Here is a 17,821-nt window from a genome sequence, read left to right as displayed (position 1 = left end):
CGGAGTCCCCAGTCTCCCCTCTCCACCCCTTCCCCACCGAGTCCTCCCAGCTCTTCCCGGAGCGCCTCGCCCCGCCCCGCTCCTAGACTCCTCCCTCGGGTCTCCTCCCAGCAGCACTTTTCCTTCAGCTTTCTCCCACCAGGGCCTGGTCCCTAGCAAACAGAGGGGTTGTCAGAAGCCAAGTGAAGTGACCAATAAATATTTTAATCACCGTTTAAAAAAAACCTAAAACCTGTACTACAACTTTCACTCCCTTCTAATCTACACCCATTTCCTCGGGAGAACTGAGTTAGGAAACCCCAATGGAGGTGTGTAAGGTGATATACAAATAGGGGTGTATCATGTGGGAGAGGATAGGTTCCGGGAGACTCAGGAGGCCTGGGCCCCAGCCAGGGAGCCGGTGGCTCACACTTGTAACCCTAGCTGTTCAAGAGACTGAGATCTGAGGATCACAGTTTGAAGCTAGGCCAGGCAGGACGTCCATGAGACTCTTATGTCCAATTAACCACAAGAAGCCATAAATGGAGCTGTAGCCCACTAATATAGAGCTAGCCTTGAGCTTAAAAGCTCAGGGATAGCACCCAGGCCCAAAGTTCAAGCCCCAGGACTGGCAAAAAAAAAAAAAAAAAAAAAAGGCCTTCTCCCACAACACAAACACAGACTTCAGGTACAGACTACTACAACCTGACTCATGACCCTGCAACTCCAGGATGCTCCAAACACCCCCTCCCACTCCTCTCTCCATGTTTCCCCTTCTCTGTAGAGCTGGGCTTTGGGCTATAATGGGGATACCTTGGGAGAAAGGGGCTGAGTGGAATGAGCTGTTGATAATGAAACGTGGTTTCCTCTCCAGAATATGTACAAGTCCATAGCGATAGAGGAAGACAGTGTGCTGGGAGATCATTCAGGGATCACAGCACCCCTGGAGTGGGCTCCCCATTCCCTCTTCCCCAGAAGTTACCCCAATCATCAGTCAGTTGGCTCCTCCACCTCCATTGAAACCCATCTCCACCTTGTGGACACTTGGTGGGGACCAGACACGTCTGTTGGGTGGGGGTGTGGCCCCACTTGCCTCATCGCCACTGGCCCCACCCCCTCCAGAGGACTCTCTCTTGGGTTGTAAGGTTGGCCCTGTGGACACCCCAGGGCCAGGTACGGCCCCAGCTCCACCCATTCGGTGCCTTCGCTCACAGTGTCCCCGGTGACGCATGAAGCTATCTCGCCACATGAACTTCTTGGCGCAGACACCACACTCGTAGGGCTTGAGACCTGTGTGTGTCTTCATGTGCTCTGTCAGATGGTGCTTCATTTTGAACTTCTTGTTGCACACGGGGCAGTCAAAGGGCCTCAGGTTGAGATGCATGTTCACATGCCGATCGCGCATGCTCTTGTGGGAGAAGGCCTTCCCGCAGTGGCACAGAAAGATCTTATTTCCATCCCCACTTCCCGCCGTCCCTCCTGCTGCCCCGCCATTGCCACCTGGCATGCCCAGGCCTGCTGTTGATGCGCCCCCAAGCGTCACAGCCCCATGTTCTGCTTGGTTCCCTGGCGGCTGGCCTGGAGCCTGTGAGGAGGAGGAGGAAGATGATGGGAAGACCAAGATCTGGTTGCCCTGCATGTCCAAAGGGAGGAGGGGTCGTGGAGGGTGTGTGGGGACATAAGAAGAAGGGGTGGGCCCCCCTGAGTCATCCAGCCCTGCCCCAGGACCCCCACTCTCATAGTGACCAAAGTCATTGGAGGATTCACAGAAGTTGACCTGCTCCTCCCCCTTGTCTGCAGGCTCAGTCAGGGTTCGGACATCACTGATACTGAGAGTAGCCTCAGGGCCTCCCCCTGATAGAACCCTAGAGCCACCCCCCAACTCTTCATCCTCATCATCCTCACAGGTCAGCACCAAGTCTTCCTCCTCTTCCTCCTCCTCTAGCTCTGGGTCTTGGGGAACCAAAGGTGCTGGTGCAGGGCAATTTCCACCCCGTTTAACATACACCCAGTGTTTCTGTGGCACGATGCTGGTAGGTGTATAGGCAGGCCTCCGGAGCCCAGCCCCAGGAACCACTGCCCCTCTCCCATCCGTGCCATCATCACACAGTTCATCTGCCTCCAGCAGCAGCTTCCCAGAAGTGGCAGCCCCACTACCAACCACAGGGGCCGGGAATACTGGGCCACCTCCTCGCCGCTCCCCACTGCCTACTGCAGAAGCTGCAAATGCCTCTTGGGAAGAAGATGAGAAATCAGTAGACTCCCGAGGGCTGAAGTAGTTGCTGCTGCTGGGAGACTGATTCTCACTGGCCCGGCTGGAGGTATGGGAGCGCACAGAGCCCATGCTGGCAGGGGCGACAGGGCCCCCACTCCCTGATGGGACACCAACACCAGGTACAGTGACAGAAGTGGCTGCAGTAGTAGTGATGGTGGTAGTGGCTGAAGCTCGGCCTTCTCGGAGGAGTTCAGTGCACTTGTCCACAATGTGCCACATTTGGAGCACAGATCCCACAGTGAGGAAGTTGACAATGTCAGCAGCAGCCATGCTGAGCCGGCCAGTGTAGGCAGAGGCTAGGACGGTCTCAAAGGCACCAGGATCCATGACACTGGGTAGTGAGATGGAGGTCATGCCCTTGAGTAGGACCTGGTCGTGGAAGTACGGAGAAGAGGCAGCCAGAACAGCTCGGTGAGCCCGAAACTCCCGTCCCTGCACTCGAATGGACACATCACAGAGTTGGCCCTGCAACCGTTGTTGATTAAGGGACTCCAGGAGAGCACTGGTCACCTCTGGGAAGGACACATGTACCACTGCAGCTGCTGGCAGGGGCAGTGGGGGTGGAGCCAGAGAGAGGGGCAGGGGGAGTGCTGCCCCACTGGGTGACAGAGGAGATGGCTCCATGTTGTGAAAGGAGAGGATTAACCCCCCCCCCCAGCCACAGGAACAAAGGAAAGAGAAGGGCGGCCGGGGGGGTCTCTGGGGAGAAAAAAAAAGAGAACAACATTTTGTAAATGTCTACTACAGTTCAAAAGCATATTCATACCACTCTTCTAAGTAACTTCCCATAACAAGGATAGGTAAATGCCTCAACCCCATTTGACAGCTAAGTAAACTAAGTCTGAGAAAGATTAAGCTTATCCAAGGACATTCAGCTATTGAGCGGCAAATCCAGTGATCTTTCCCTTAGAGGTTAGAAATAAGGCGCTCTTAGGGAGCATCTTGGAATTACACCCTATTTACCATTTGCTTGACTCCGGCTTTTCAAAATCCACCTTTGGAGTGATTTATACTCTTTACTTGGGAGGGTGGCAAATCTGCTCCTCTACTGGAAACCAGCCCTGATTCCATTTCTTCTAATGTGATGCCCCCCAGCGATGTCAGACCACGCCCCCTCCACCCACAGCGCACCACTAACCACGCCCAAGAAAGTCCGCCCCGCCCCGCCCCAGGTCATTTCGACCCGCCCCTTGTCTACCCCCCGCCTACACTGGACCCCGCCTCCCCTGCCCCGCCCCGCGCGCTACCACGGCCTTTTCTCCCACCCAGGTGCCCCCAACCCCGCGCGTCCCCGCTTACCGGGCCGCGCGCCCCGGGGCCCACCCCCCCGCCCCTCACTCGGCGGCCAGAGCTGCAGCCTGGGCCCCTCCCGCCGCCATCTTGCGCCGACTCCCTCCGCCCGCCTCCTCCACTCCTCCTCCTGCCCCACCGACATTAAAGGCAAAGGCAAACACCCCGCCCGTGCAGCTGCGCAAGATTCTGCCGACACAGCCACTTCCCCTTTAAGGAATTATCGCCTCATTCCACCTTAAAGGTACCAGGTCCCCTCTTCCACTGTGGGCCCAGAACTTGGTTTGGTAGAAACTTTCATTCTCCTTTAATTCCGTAACTCTGCCTTTTCCCACCGGCGACGGGTTCTGGCCTTTGCTCCTCAGGCCCCGCCTCCAAGCTGTGGCCTCCAGCTGATTTGCAGGATCACATAACCCCATGCCCAGCCTCTTAACATTCCCCCTAAAGCCCCACCTCCTTCCTCCGGGCCTGGATTGGCCAAATAATCTTGAGCCAGCCCCTGATTGGCCTTTTCATTCCTAACCCTTGAAGAAAAGTAAAGTGAGTTAAAAGAAAGCCAAAGCACTTTTCTAAGAGCCTGATGTAGGGGACCAGACCCAAGGACATTTTAAGGTGACGCGATGACACAAGCTATGAAGGATAGTTCCCAGGCTGCTCTGGGACCTGGGTTATCCCTAAGTTAGGGGAACAGCTGAAACACAACTATAACCACAGAAGGACAAGACAGGAATACAATAAGAAAAAGTTTTATTATTTATTGTTTCTGTGTAAAACTTAAGCTTAAGCTTTTGATTTTTTTAAAGAAACCACCAAAAAAGAATTAGATCAGTCCATCCCTTCCTCAAATTTATTTGCTTTCCACCATCCTCCAAATGCTATCCAAATCATTCTGGAAGGCAGGGAGAGTGGGAGGGAACTAATCAGAGTCTGAGAGCACGATGATTTCTTCTGGATCACACTGTGTGGCCACACTCATCTGCAGAGAAGCGAAAGACAGAATCAAAGAAGTTGAGAGTGGGGGCTGGGAAGGTGGCTCAGTGGTAGAGTGCTTGCCTTGCATGCATGAGACCCTGGGTTGGATTCCTCAGCACCACATAAGCAGAAAAAAGCCAGAAGTGGCACTGTGGCTCAGATGGTAGAGTGCTAGCCTTGAGCTGAAGTGCTGAGGGACAGTGCCCGGGCCCAGAGTTCAGACCCCACAACTGGCAAAAAAAAAAAAGCCAAGAGTATAGGCAAAGGAGAAGAAGGAAGCATGTAAATAAATTAAAAACTGCCAGACACTGGTGGCTCATGCCTGTAATCCCAGCTACTCAAGAGGCTGAGATATGAGGATCTTGGTTCAAAGCCAACCTGAGGAGGAAAGTCCATGAGACACTAATCTCCAACCAACCACCAGAAAACTGGAGTGCTAGCCTTCAGCAAAAGAGCTCAGGGACAGTACCTGGGCCCAGAGTTCAAGCCCCATAACCAACAGACAAAAAAAAAAAAAAAGCTGGGCACTGGTGATTCACACCTGTAATCGTAGCTATTCAGGAGACTGAGATCTGAGGATCTTGGATCAAAGCTAGCCCGGGGAGGAAAATCCATGAGACTCTTATCTCCAATAAACCACCAGAAAACTGGAAGTGGCATGTGGCTCAAGTGGTAGAGTGCAAGCTTTGAGCTGAAGAACTGAGCGGGATGGTGCCCACGCCCAGAGTTCAAGCTCCACGACCGACAAAAAAAGAAAAAAGAAAAAGAAAAAATGTTTAAAACTAAGGTGGGAAAAACGGAAACAAGATGTGACAAGTGTTCCAGACAGAGGGCCTGAAACAATGAATGGTCAAGAAAAAGACTACCCCTCTTACCTTATAAGAACTGGGTTGAAGAGCTTGTGATTGGGGAACTTGGGACATCTGGGCTGGAAAAGGGCTGCAGAGGGAGCTGGTCACCAGGCCATGGCTAGGAGAGTCCACCCTTGTAGAGGAATCAGCAACTGGAACCATAGAAGCCAAGGGGGAAGGTGGACTAGGCAGGGTACATACTGTCTTCTTCCCATTCTTTTCCTGTAATGCCTTTTGCTCTTCCACACAGCTAAGAATAAAATGCAAACACATGGAGGGATGTGAGAAGCCTAAATCTAGGAGAGTATCCAATCTCTCCCAGAAGCCTCAATCCTTCAATATTCCTCAGAAAGTCCCCTGAAATCCCTTCTCTGCTTCCCTTTTCCTCCACCTGTTGTTACCTGTTTTTTAATGGTCCTATTCCTGTTGACTTCTCCTTGCGAGATTTCTTGCAGGGAGGACTGGAATCTCCCCAAGCATGAGGAGAGACACCTCCATTGAAGGATGTGGAGGAGACCATGGCTGCCCCATTCTCCAAAACAGTACTGAGGACATCCTCTGATTGCTTTCTAGAAGAGGAAATAGCCTTTTCCTCAGGGGAGGGGGTAGTATCCACTGGTAAAGCTTCAATTTCTAACTCAAAGAGCTGAGACTTAGGACTCTCTTCCTCTAGGGGAAGCTTTTCATACTGTTCTCCACTGCTTTCAGCATCTATGCTGGAAGGATTCAGGGGTTCTTCCAACAGTGAAGCCGGTGACGCTGTGAGTTCTTTATTTTGCAGTTCTTCCGAAGAACTGTTGGTCTCTTTGCTGGGTTCCACGTTTTCAGTGGAGGTCTGTGATGGTGACATTGGGCTTTTGTCTCTACTAATACCTAGGGAAGAAGAAAAGAGCAGAGGAGTGACATGAGGACTGGGGGAGGGGAGAATACTACTGCAAAGGAACTAGGAGTAAGAGGAGAAAGGAAAGAATCTCAACAGGTGCTCATGCTCAACAGAGTAGAATTGACATAGATGTTCATCTACAAACCTCCTCTTTCCTCCTCCTCCTCTTCTTCTTCCTCCTCTTCTTCTTCCTCTTCCTCCTCCTCTTCATCTTCCTGACATTCCTGTATCTGTTCTAGATCATCCTCTTCTTCGGAATCTGTGGCTTCTTCCTCTTCCTCTTCTTCCTCTTCTTCTTCTTCCTCATCACTTTCTTCATCTTCCTCATCATCCGTGTCAGCCTTGGAGGTAGGAGGGCATTCTTGGGATGCCATTCCACTAGGGCCCTGAGAGACAAAGGAATTTCTCTAAGAAATCCCTTGCCCCAGAGTTTGGTTCTTATATTCCTTCTGTGTACTCCCCCATCAAACACCCTGGAATCTCTGGTGGTCAGAGACAGAGACAGACCGAGAGAGAGAGAGAGAGATAGAGAGAAAGAGTGTGTGTGTGTGTGCAGGCAGATGGGGAAACAGTCTCCCTTCCACACCTCACCAGAATCCAAGGAGGCTTTGGGGGAGTCTGGAGATTGGGAGGAAGTGCCTTGGGAAAGCCGAGCTCTTCGCTTCTGTCTCTCCCCCTCCTCACTTTTGTCTTGCATCACTGCATATTTGGAGATGACTTCATCCAGTCGGCTCATTGCTAAGTTTCGGTTTTCTCGAAGGCGCCTGGCCAAAGCAGGATCTGAAAGTGCTGGGTCAATACCTATGTGGAAAAATAGAACAGTCAGCTCACACCTGAGAAGGGACTAGGGCAATGCCCCCTCTGCCACACATCTACCCTCAAGAGTTATTGATGGGCATCCCACTAGCCTCCTACCTGGCCTATAGTCATCTGTGAGGTGACAGCCAAAGTTGTAGATGAGATCAAGGTGGCGGCGCTCTTGTAACCTAACACCAACATCCCGGAAGGCATCCTGAGCCAAGAGCTGAAGCTGCTGTCGAGGAAGGCCAAGGCTGTGCCGAGCAGCTGCCTTCTCTACTGCTCGAAGCACATCTCTATAGTCAGGGAAAGTATCAAGCCCTGGCTTGTTGATGAGCCGTTCGATGCGCCTATTAACCTCTGGATAGCGGGTGCCCCGGTAGGGTATTCGCTGCTCAATGACACGGCCGGTCAGAGAAGAGCAGTCTTTCAGCTCACACAGGCGGCCAAAGAGGCGGATAAGCTTCCGCTTCAATCTGGCCTCTTGCAGGTATGTGGAGTCTGGATCATCCAATTCTGACAGATCCAACTCCTTTTCCTGTAGCCGCTTGATCTCTGCTACATAGAGTGCCAGCAACTGCTCCAAGCGCTGGATCTGCCGTCGGGAACCACGGGTCCTTGGGGCCTCAGAGGCAGAGGCTTCAGCATGTGTGAGGTTTGAGGAGTCTGTGGGAGGGTTATTCTCAAAGGGCTCACTGGAAGTGGTAGCAGGAGGGGCCAGGTTCAGCTTCTTCTTGGCAGAATGGGCCTTAAGAACAGTGCAGAGTTCATTGATATACACATACAACTTAGCTGGCCGACTCCTGGCCCGGGAGAGGACCCGGGAGAGGATGTTGCAGAACTCTGCTGAAGCCAAAAACAGAGACTGGGCCCGCTGCTGCCGGTTAGAGAGGAATTGGACCACCTCAGGGTGGTCCGCTGTCTGCGTCTTACACAGTTCAAGGAACTGCAGAGTTCAGGGAAAAGAAGGGGGGAAGAGACAAGGGAGAGAGTTGAGAGAAAGAAAGCAAGCTGGGGTTAGTGGGGAAGACAGGACCAGAGAGCAAGCCAGTCAACCATCCCCCTCCCTGGAGTACAAGAATCTCCTCCCGTGAAGCTCACCTCTTCAAACAGCTTCTCATTCTCCAACTTGTAGCATTTCTTGCTGCCAGAACTACTAGTTCCTTCAGCTCCAAGGGGCGCAGAAGAACCAGGGGCTTCTGCCTGGGGTGAGCCAAGGGCTTCTGCCTGAGGTGAGCCAGGACTCAGGGGTGGGTGGGAGGGCCCTGGCTGAGCAGCTGCTTCATCTTCATCATCATCATCCAGCACGATGATGCTGTTAGCGGTGGCCATGGGGGATCAAATTCCCCCGAGGGAGGAAGTGTTGGGGATTTCAGATTTCCTGCTAGAAGGGGATGGGGACCTCAGAAAGAGCCCCTCCAGCATCACCCCATCCCTTTGTAGTTTATGGTCCTCTTGGGTTTCAAGCCCAAAGGTGGACGTCCTCTCACTGCCCAGTTTCAGCAATTATTTCTTTGTGCTTTTCCGGTCCTTCAAGTGTAGGATAGTAATGAGCCTCCCAAACCATAAGTCCCCACCTCCTACTCCACCCCCCACGTCGATTTCCGGTCTTTCAGTTCCGTTTCTCAAAGTTGATTTTTACTCCCAACCCTAATACCAACTCTCAGACCGCAACCCAAATTCCCGACAAGCCCTTCCACACCCCCTGTCGGTATCACCACACACGCTTGCTCCCCTCCGCTCTTAAACCAGGAAAACCCTCCACCTTCCACCCCATAAATTCACTCCCAACTCCCAGGACTCTCGGAAGTTCCCTCCCAACAATCCGTTCTCCTTGCTCTTAATTATCTCCATTATTTCACCCTCCTGACGGCTCCCCTCAAACCCGGCTTGAGGCTGGAGATTTTTTCATCTCAAGCCCCCACCCTGTCACCCCACCCTATTTCCCCCTTTTTTTTTCTGACTTGTAGCCGACCGGGGGCCTTCTTCTGGACTCTTCCTGATTCCTCTTGATACCAACCCAGTCGGGCCGGGCCGGTGTTCAGAGCTTCCCGCCAAGTCCCCTCCCCCAGTCCAGCCCCAGGCCACCCTGCTCCCTTTCGGACACAGCAAGGTACAACAGCTTACACCTCAGACTCAGCAACCTAGGTTTCTCTCCCAACACCTCTCCCTCAATATTTCTCACCCCTCCTTCGCTGTCCACACGGTCTGGCCCCCACCTCAGAAACGGTCTCTCAAGGCGACCCTCGCGGCTGGTCTCAGAACCTAGCATGTTCTCTCCGCCTTCCTTTTCCTCCCTCCCACCGCAGGCCCCAGTACGGACCGGAAGTCCCAGTTTCCGCCTTTTTTGAACCAGGGCGCGGCCATATTGTCGTACGGCAAACAGTCACCTGTGGCCGGAAGTGGGATTGGGCCCCGCCCACAGCATCTGAGGTTTTCTTCCTGCGGATTTGTACGGGGTGATGTTTGTCCCCGCCGGCGTCCCGTAGTAGTTTAAGGCCGCCATTTTCGCGTACGGTCCTGGCTCCGCCGAGGCTCGTTCCCATAGGCTGTGAGGCTTTTTTCACCCGGTCCTTCCGCGACTTGGCCAATCAGAAACTTCCTACCTCTGACCCACCCGCCCGTGAGTCCCGTGCTAGTAGGACGGAACCATGTTTCCGAGGAGGGGAGGGGGAGCCAAGCAGGATGGTTACCGAGGAGTTGGTCTTTCTAAGGCAATGCGGGATTTTGGGGAAAGGAAGGAAAGTAGGAGGAAGGAAATGAGGCCTTTTCCTTCTCTTGGTGCCGGCGAGGCTTCCGGCCTTGCCTTCCTGCGCCGCGGGCTCCCTTCCCACCCTCCACCCCGGCGCTTACTCCGTCTCTCTCGGGCCGCGCGGGGCCGCTGTCCAGCCGCCGCCTCCAGCGACGGGCGCGGCGTCTCCCGAAGTCACACCCGTGTGCACAAATGAGTACGAGCCGCTACGAACACGCGTTATTATGGCTATTATTGACTTGCTGTTCAAGCTCCAGAACTACAGGCCGGCCGAGCCGGTGGGGCCTCAGAGGTTGGCCCTCCGCTCTTCTCTGAAGGGTCGGCGGCGCTGGCCAGGAGGCCCTTCTTTATCCCGAGGGATCCAGGGTCCAGGGCGGGCACTGGAAGGGGTGGGGGCTTCGTGGAAAGCCCGTGAACATGGCCGTGGTGAGGGCTGAGAGATGAAGCGCGCAAAATACCGGGGGTCACCTCCTCTTCTGGGAGCGCTGAGGAAAGAACGAACCGGAAGAAGCCGATGTGATGGTTGGGGGTGATGGTGAAGGTGGGGGGGCTAAAGGGTTTCGTGGAGGCAAGGCTGGGGCCGCCCGTGATCAGACGAGGAAACCAGCAAGGTGAACGCCTTCCTGGTCTCCAAGAATCCCACCTCTTGCATCCTTCCACATTCCACAAGTGGTGGGCACTTTGCCAGTGTCTAGGAACTCAGAATCTCTTACATTCCAGCCGTTAGCTTCAGAACCTGAAATGCTCCCTTCTATGAAAGCATCTCACATCGTATCTCCAGTGGTCTAGAGAACAGAACTCTACAAAGGGTGTTACTGGGATTTAAGAGGTAGGAGGGATTTAATTTCCACATCCCCAAGTTTCCCAAATGGGTCTTCGAGTAAGTCCTTGCGGTCAATGTTCTCTTTCTTTTACAGTAGACTTTCTCTCCCCACCCCTACCCCCCAGGATCTTTTTTTGTGTCTGTGTGTGTGTCAAGATGATGTACAGAGGGGTTACAGTTACATAAATAAGGTAATTACACTTCTTATAGAACTTATTTCCCATTCCCTCATTTTTCTCTCAACTTTCCCTGCCCCCTCCCCCTCCCCCTACTCACAGTAGACTTTCTCTTTGGGGTGGGGGGGTGGTTCCACCACTGGGGAGGGTGAGGCATAAATATTGTCTGGAAGCCGGGCTCTGGTGGCTCACGCCTGTAATCCTAGCTACTTAGGAGGCTGAGATCTGAGCATCGTGGTTCAAAGCCAGCCCGGTCAAGAAAGTCCGTGAAATTAATATCTCCAATAAACCACTTAGAAAACCGGAAGTGGCACTGTGGCTCAATTAGTAGAGGGCTTGCTGAAGAGCTGAGGGATAGCCCTCAAACCCAGAGTTCAAGCCCCACAACCGACCAAAAAAAAAAAAAAAAGCATTGTCTGGAGTTCAGCCTGGACTACACATCAAGACCTCCTCTCAAATCAACTAAAAAGCTGAGGTAGGGAGTGGGCACCACAGGTGGAAAGGGAGAAGGAGGAAATGAATGAGCCTCAATTGTTTTTTTCCTTCTTATCTGAGACTTTCACACATTGGATTGTGCTCTACCATCTGAGCTACATCTGCAAACCCAAGAGTGGATTTTCTTGCCTGAGACTGGGACTCAAACCTGGTATCACTCATTGGTGGCACTCTGCCACCTGAGCCACATCTCCAATCCTCAATTGTCACAAGAACTCAGGGCCAGGGTGCTGACCCTGAACTTTTGTGCTCAAGGCTAGCACTCTACTACTCCACTTCTGACTTTTTGGTGGTCAATTGGAGATAAGAGTCACAGACACCAGGCACTAGTGGTTCATGCCTGTAATCCTAGCTACTCGAAAGGCTGAGATCTGAGGATCGAGGTTCAAAGCCAGCCCAGGCAGGAAAGTCCATGAAACTGTAAGCTCCAATAAACCACCAGAAAACCGGAAGTGCTGCTGTAGCTCAAGTGGTAGAGCTGAAGAGCTGAGGGACAGGGTTCAGGCTCAGAGTTCGAGCCCCACGACTGACAAAAAAAAAAAGTCACAGACTTTCCTACCCAACCATTATCTTTATATCTCTTGAGTAGCTAGGATTACAAGCATGAGCCACTAGTGCCTGGCAAAATATGATTTTTTTAAAAACAAATTTTGTGTGTGCCAATATTGGGGCTTGAACTCAGAGCCCAGGCTCAAGACTAGAGCTCTACCACTTGAGCCACAGTGCTACCTCAGGCTTTTTTATATTTATGTAGTACTGAGGAATCAAACCCAATGCTTCATGCATGCTAGGCAAGCACTCTACTGCTAAGCCACATTCCTAGCCCTGTCCCTTAGCTTTTTCACTCATGGCTGGTGTACTACCACTTGAGTCACATCTCTACTTATGCCTCTTTTTTTTTCAGCTTAGTTAGAGATAAAATTTTCAGACTTTCCTGATTGTCTGCTTTTGAGCTGCAATCCTTAGATCTCAACTTCCTAAGTAGCTATGATTACAGGTATGTTACATCAGTGATCAGCTCTGTTTTTATACTTTAAAGTACTTACAAAAAAAGGGCTCTGAATGTTCTCAGCACAAGGAAAATTATAACTGAGGTGATGGATATGTTAATTGCCAAAATTTGATCAGTGCACATAATATGCACGGGTCAAAGTATAACATCCATTCATATCCATGAATGTTTAAAATTATTTTTTGTTATTTTGTTCTAAAATATGTACTTTTTCAAAAATGATTACCCAGCATAGAGGTACAGAAAGGGTAGTAAACTACAGCCATAAAGCTATCCAAGTGTCCCAGAGCCCCCAGTAGTCTTATTTTCCTCCAGTCTCCCATCTCACCTCAATGGCAAGGAGAGAGGATGTTTGTACGGAAGTTGTCACAATTCCAGTTCCTCTTCCTCCTGAGGTGTCCTCAGGAGCCAGTCCCCAAACTTTGCCCATGGTAGCAGCCACAGCAGCTTGTAAGTAGCCTCTAGCATCAGCAGTGACAGGAAGAGGACCAGGAAGATAAAAAAGACTTTGTCCAAGGCGCGGCGCAAGGGACCCCTAGGAGGAGTGGGAACCTGGGAAAATGCCAAGAACACATCCCCTTCATCCACACCACCTTCCTCCTCTGCCATCTTCCCCCTCTCTCTGACAGCTGCTGGATCAGTGAGGCTGAGATGAAAGCCCTGGCTCAGCACTGCCAGGATTAAGGGGCGTGGCTGGACTGAGTCCCACTCCAACCCAGCCTGACCCTAATTCCAGCCCTGTGGAAGAAAGACCTTGGAAACTATTATCATCCCGTATGATGTGAAATGTCAACACCAAATGATGAAGATTGCTCAGCTTGACCATAATATCATTCTGAAGTTTGAAAACAGTAAATGCAACATGGAGACATAAAGTGGAGATGTCAGTTATTAAAGGTTTTCTAGGCTTATGTGTCAAAGTTCCTGTAGATAAGAGAGTGAAGTCAGGGCTAGGACCATGGCTCAAGTGGTAGAGCTCCTGTTCAGCAACCACAAAGCCTTGAGTTCAACCCCAGACTGCCAGACCTGGGGGGGGGGAGAGGGAGGGGGGCAAGTCAGCCAAGGGTCTAATGCTATTTGGGATTTACAGTGGTAGTCCTAAACCAGGAGGTTAGTTCTCCTATAGTTCAGGGGTGTGTGGGAGTGGTGGAAGTTAGAATACTAAAACAGCATTCCTTTCCTAATTTCTAGTCGCTGTGGTGCTGGGGCAGGATTATAACTGGACAATAGGAACCCCAAAAGTTTACAAAAAGTGAAAGACCATGACTGTTCAGAGGGACAAGGATTGGGGCTGGATTTAGAGAATTGTGAGGACAGAGGTGGTGCATCCTTGGTCCCACGAGACTTTGCTGGTGGGATACACAGTGGACAACAGTTGTGGCACCTGAATTTATGCTAATGAAGAAACATAGAGGGCTGGAAAGGTGGCTCAGTGGTAGAGCGCTTGCCTCGCCTGCATGAGGCCCTGGGTTCGATTCCTCAGCACCACATAAGCAGAAAAAGATGGAAGTGGTGATGTGGCTCTAGAGGTAGAGTGTTAGCCATGAGCTGAAGAGTTAAGGGACAACACCCAGGCCCAGAGTTCAGGCCCCATGACTGACAAAAAAAAAAAAGAGAGACATAGAGTGGGATCTCTAGATAGCCTCAGCCACCAAAATGACAAGGGATTTGAGGATTCGGAAGTTGAAACTCTCAATCTCTAACAAGTCCAAGGGAATTTAAGTGCGGTGGCTGAAGATCAAGCTCTGTAAAAAGCTCTTGAATAGTTTCAGGCACTTGTAGCTCATACCTATAATTGTAGCTACTCATTAGGCTGAGATCTGAGAATTGTGGTTCAGAACCAGCCTGGGCAAACAAATCCACAAGATTCTGATCTCTAATTAACCAGCAAAAAGCCAAAATTGGAGACATGGTTCAAGTGGCAGAGCATCAGCCATTAGTAGAAAAAGCCAAGTAAGAACATGAGACTCTGAGTTCATGCTCCAGTACAAGCGCACACAAATACATGCAAAGTGTTTGTTTTTCTTTTCACCTGAGGCTGTGGTATAGATAAGTGGTAGTGTGTGTGCTTAGTGCTTAGCATGCAAAAGGCCCTGGACTTTCCTGCTCAGGCTGGATGCAAACTGTGATCCTCAGGTCTCAGCCTCCTGAGTAGTTAAGATGACAGGGGTGATCCACCAGTGCCCAGCTCTCCTTTAGCTTTTTCTGCTCAAGGCTGGTGCTCTTCCAGCACCTGACTTGAAAATATTTTGCAATCAACTAATGAATGAACCAATGTTAAATGAAAAGCTTACAAAAGTGATATTTTTCAATAGTCCCAAGACACAGGTGTGTTCAGAAGTGGCCAGAGGTGACCAGAGGTGGTTGTATACTCCTCTGTCTCAAGGTTGGTTGGGTGGAGTCTTGTTCCAATGGGAGTCATTGACTCCTGGCAGAAGGTCTGCCCTTTCCTGGCTGCCAACATGGCTGCACATTGAGTGAGCTTTTATCCTGTGAGCTATAAATAAGGATACTGAGTCTAACTGGCACCATCTTAGCCATGTGGTGGATGATAGGGAATTGGGTTTAACTGGAACCATCTTGTCTTCATGGTAGAGGCAAGGAAGTTCTACCCCCAGATGATGAGCATGCCTGAGTTCCTAAAGGCAAGGCGGGGACTTGGACAGCAGGTTATTGGACCTGTCAGTCCTGTACCTTGAACTTGGAGGATTCTCCAGTTCCTGTGACCCTGATCCCTGCCCCTGCCCAGATTTAGGCCCAGATCAGCTCAGGTACCATTACACCATGCTTCATATCTCCTGGCTTGTCTCTGGTCACCATGGAATCCCATTTCAGCTCTCCACTGGAGCTGAATTGGCTTGTTGGTATTGTTTTTGTTATTTCTTTCCTCTTTAGCATGTTTCCTAGGTGTGTTATAATGTATTTGCGTGCTGCAGGCCTTTGTAACAACTGGTGGCCTGCAGCCTGTCAACTATTAGAGTTATTATACAAAGACTCCAATATTCTATATTTTAAAATGTGCCTTTTGAGATGATTTACCTTACAACAAGATCTGAGGATCATGGTTCAAAGCCAGCCCAGGCAGGAAAGTCTGTGAGACTTTTATCTCCAATAAATGACCAGAAAACCGTAAGTGGTGCTGTGGCTCAAGTGGTAGAGCACTCGCCTTGAGCTGAAGAGCTGAGGGACAGCCCAGGCCTAGAATTCAAGCCCCATGACTGACAAAAGAGAGAGAGAGAGAGACAGGGAGAGAGAGAGAGACAGGGAGAGAGAGAAAGAAAGAAAAGAGAGAGCGAGAGAGACAGGGAGAGAGAGAAAGAAAGAGAGAGAGAAGGGAAAGCCAAGGAAGTAGCGAGATTCTTTGCTTGGAGATGGAAGAATGCAGTTGAGTCCCCCAAAAGGGCAGTTTTCTTAGTACTGGGATCCTCCTCTATCCCCTGGCTTTGCTCTGATTGTTTATGTATGTGCCACTTCCCAGCTCTTTTCACTGATTAAGCAGGCATCTCGAGCATCTTGGGAAGAAGCATTTGAGCAGAAACCTGAGGCACTGTGGGAACAAGAAGCACCATGATGGTACAGACGTAATCTGCAGTGTTATGTCTGCCATGCTTTATCCATATCTACCTAACAATTCCCTTCTTTTTCTCAAAGCCAAACCCTCTAAAATGATTTTCCTGTCCATTTTTCCAGGTACAAGTGATTTTTTTTTCTGTGAAGTTAATGATGCTTGAACATCCCAAGTTCCTTGCTTGTTTTCTCCCTCCATCAGGCCTGGACCTAGTTCTGTACTAGTACTTTGTGTGTGTGTGTGTGTGTGTGTGCCAGTACTGGAACTTGAACTCTGGGCCTGAGCACTAGCCTTTAGCTTCTTTGCTCAAGGCAGATACTCTATCACTTGAGCCATAGCTCTACTTCTGGCTTTTTAGTGCTTAATTGCAAAAATGTTAGGTATGTGGAGGGGAATGGCTCCTTCCCTATTATTCTCCCTGAATACACACTTGGTCCCTTCCCCAGAAGTCCTTGCCCCAGCTCAGGTAACTGGCACACTTGGGGGCAGTAGGAGATTCCCCCAGGCTCTGAGGTCTTTGCTGCAGCCAGCCCCTCATATATCATTTTCCATCATTAGGTTCCGTTTTTGCTCCTGGGCCCTTTGCAGCCTTTCTCTTGCCCCTTGCCTCTCCCCTCCTTTCCCTTCCCTTTCCCTTCCCCTGTATCCCTTGTACCCCCTGCATACCTCCATCTTGTGTAGGCCAGCAATATGCTCTCCCTCCAATAAACTCTTTTCTGCCTGCACCATGTGGTAGTCTCCTTTCGGTGAACCTTATAATAAGAGACTCATGGATTTTCCTGTCTGGTCTGGCTTTGAACTGCAATCCTCAGCTCTTAGCCTACAGAGTAGCTAGGATTACAGGTGTGAGCCACTGGTACCCAGCAGAATTGGTAGTTATTTTAATATTCTTTTTCTTACAAAGGAACACAGAGTTGTCCAAGTTTTAGATACATCTCCTCAGAACAAGCATCTGATGTTCTTCCAGTTTCTCCCAGAGATAGTCTTCATCTACAAGACAGTTTTTATATAAGGAAGAATAGAATATGTGTGTGAGAGAGAGAATGAAAGCTCACTGTTCTCTGCTTTGATTTTTTCACCAAGTATTTAGAAATCAAGCATTTATAGGGTTATCTCCTTTTTAACCATTGAACTAGCATTTCAATATAGGGGTAAATGACACTATTCAGTGCCATTCACCATTTGATGAATAATTGAGTTCTGTTCTTTTGTCGGGGCTTGCACTCAGGGTCTGGGCACTGTCCTTGAGTGTCTTGTGCTCAAGGCTAGCACTCTACCACTTGAGCCAGTTCAGCCTTTTTCTGTTTATGTGGTACTGAGGAATCAAACCCAGGGCTTCATGAATGCTAAGCAAGCACTCTACCACTGAGCCACATTCCCAGTCCCATGAACCACAATCTTCAGATCTCAGTCTCCTGAATAGCTAGGATTACAGGTGTGAGCCATTGGTCACCTGGCTAATTGAGTTATTTTTAAACAGTATCTTACTAAGTTGCAGTGCATATCTTTTTTTTTTGGGGGGGGGTCTGGTCATGGGGCCTGAACTCTGGGCCTGGGCTCTGTCCTTCAGCTCTTCAGCTCAAGGTAGCACTCTACTACTTGAGCCACAGTGCCACTTCCCTTTTTTCTTTTTGCTTATGTGGTGCTGAGGAATCAAACCCAGGGCTTCAGGCATGCAAGGCAAGCGCTCTACCACTGAGCCACCTTCCCAGCCCATGCAATGCATATCTTTGTCTACCATTTGTCATTAGAGTGATCACACATATAAATATCTAAATTGTTCCTTGTTTGCTTTTGTTTTTATACTGGTACTGGGGCTCAAATTTAGGGCCTCACACTCTTGCTTGGCTTTTTGTTGTATTGGTTGTGGGGCTTGAACTCAGGGCCTAGGCACTGTCCCTGAGCTTTTTTTGCTCAAGGCTAGTGCTCTACCATTTTGTTATTATT

At 50.3% G+C, this 17,821-nt stretch overlaps 2 protein-coding genes across 6 annotated transcripts; both read right to left on the bottom strand.

The window, feature by feature from the left end:
• Positions 1-563: 563 nt before the first annotated feature.
• Zbtb22 (zinc finger and BTB domain containing 22) lies at positions 564-3,612 on the bottom strand. The gene is made up of 2 exons (XM_013034939.1): positions 3,554-3,612; positions 564-2,953 (listed from the first exon to the last, which is right to left on the bottom strand). The coding sequence occupies exon 2, from the start codon at positions 2,876-2,878 to the stop codon at positions 974-976; it is 1,905 nt and encodes a 634-aa protein (XP_012890393.1). The 5' UTR covers positions 2,879-2,953; positions 3,554-3,612; the 3' UTR covers positions 564-973.
• A 764-nt stretch (positions 3,613-4,376) lies between these two features.
• Daxx (death-domain associated protein) lies at positions 4,377-9,352 on the bottom strand. Of its 5 annotated transcripts, none has more exons than XM_013035038.1 (8): positions 9,268-9,352; positions 8,150-8,432; positions 7,166-7,994; positions 6,837-7,051; positions 6,396-6,636; positions 5,769-6,240; positions 5,392-5,617; positions 4,377-4,520 (listed from the first exon to the last, which is right to left on the bottom strand). In XM_013035038.1, the coding sequence occupies exons 2-8, from the start codon at positions 8,378-8,380 to the stop codon at positions 4,461-4,463; spliced, it is 2,274 nt and encodes a 757-aa protein (XP_012890492.1). In that variant the 5' UTR covers positions 8,381-8,432; positions 9,268-9,352; the 3' UTR covers positions 4,377-4,460. The 5 variants fall into 5 exon arrangements, with proteins under 5 accessions (XP_012890492.1, XP_012890493.1, XP_012890490.1 ...); XM_013035039.1 differs by having other exon boundaries at positions 8,150-8,275; positions 9,234-9,346; XM_013035036.1 differs by having other exon boundaries at positions 9,234-9,323.
• Between the last annotated feature and the right edge of the window lie 8,469 nt (positions 9,353-17,821).

The sequence above is a fragment of the Dipodomys ordii genome, unplaced genomic scaffold, assembly GCF_000151885.1.
Source record: "Dipodomys ordii isolate 6190 unplaced genomic scaffold, Dord_2.0 Scaffold202, whole genome shotgun sequence".
NCBI classification, from domain to species: Eukaryota; Metazoa; Chordata; class Mammalia; order Rodentia; family Heteromyidae; genus Dipodomys; species Dipodomys ordii.
This window is presented reverse-complemented; position numbering and strand designations above follow the sequence as displayed.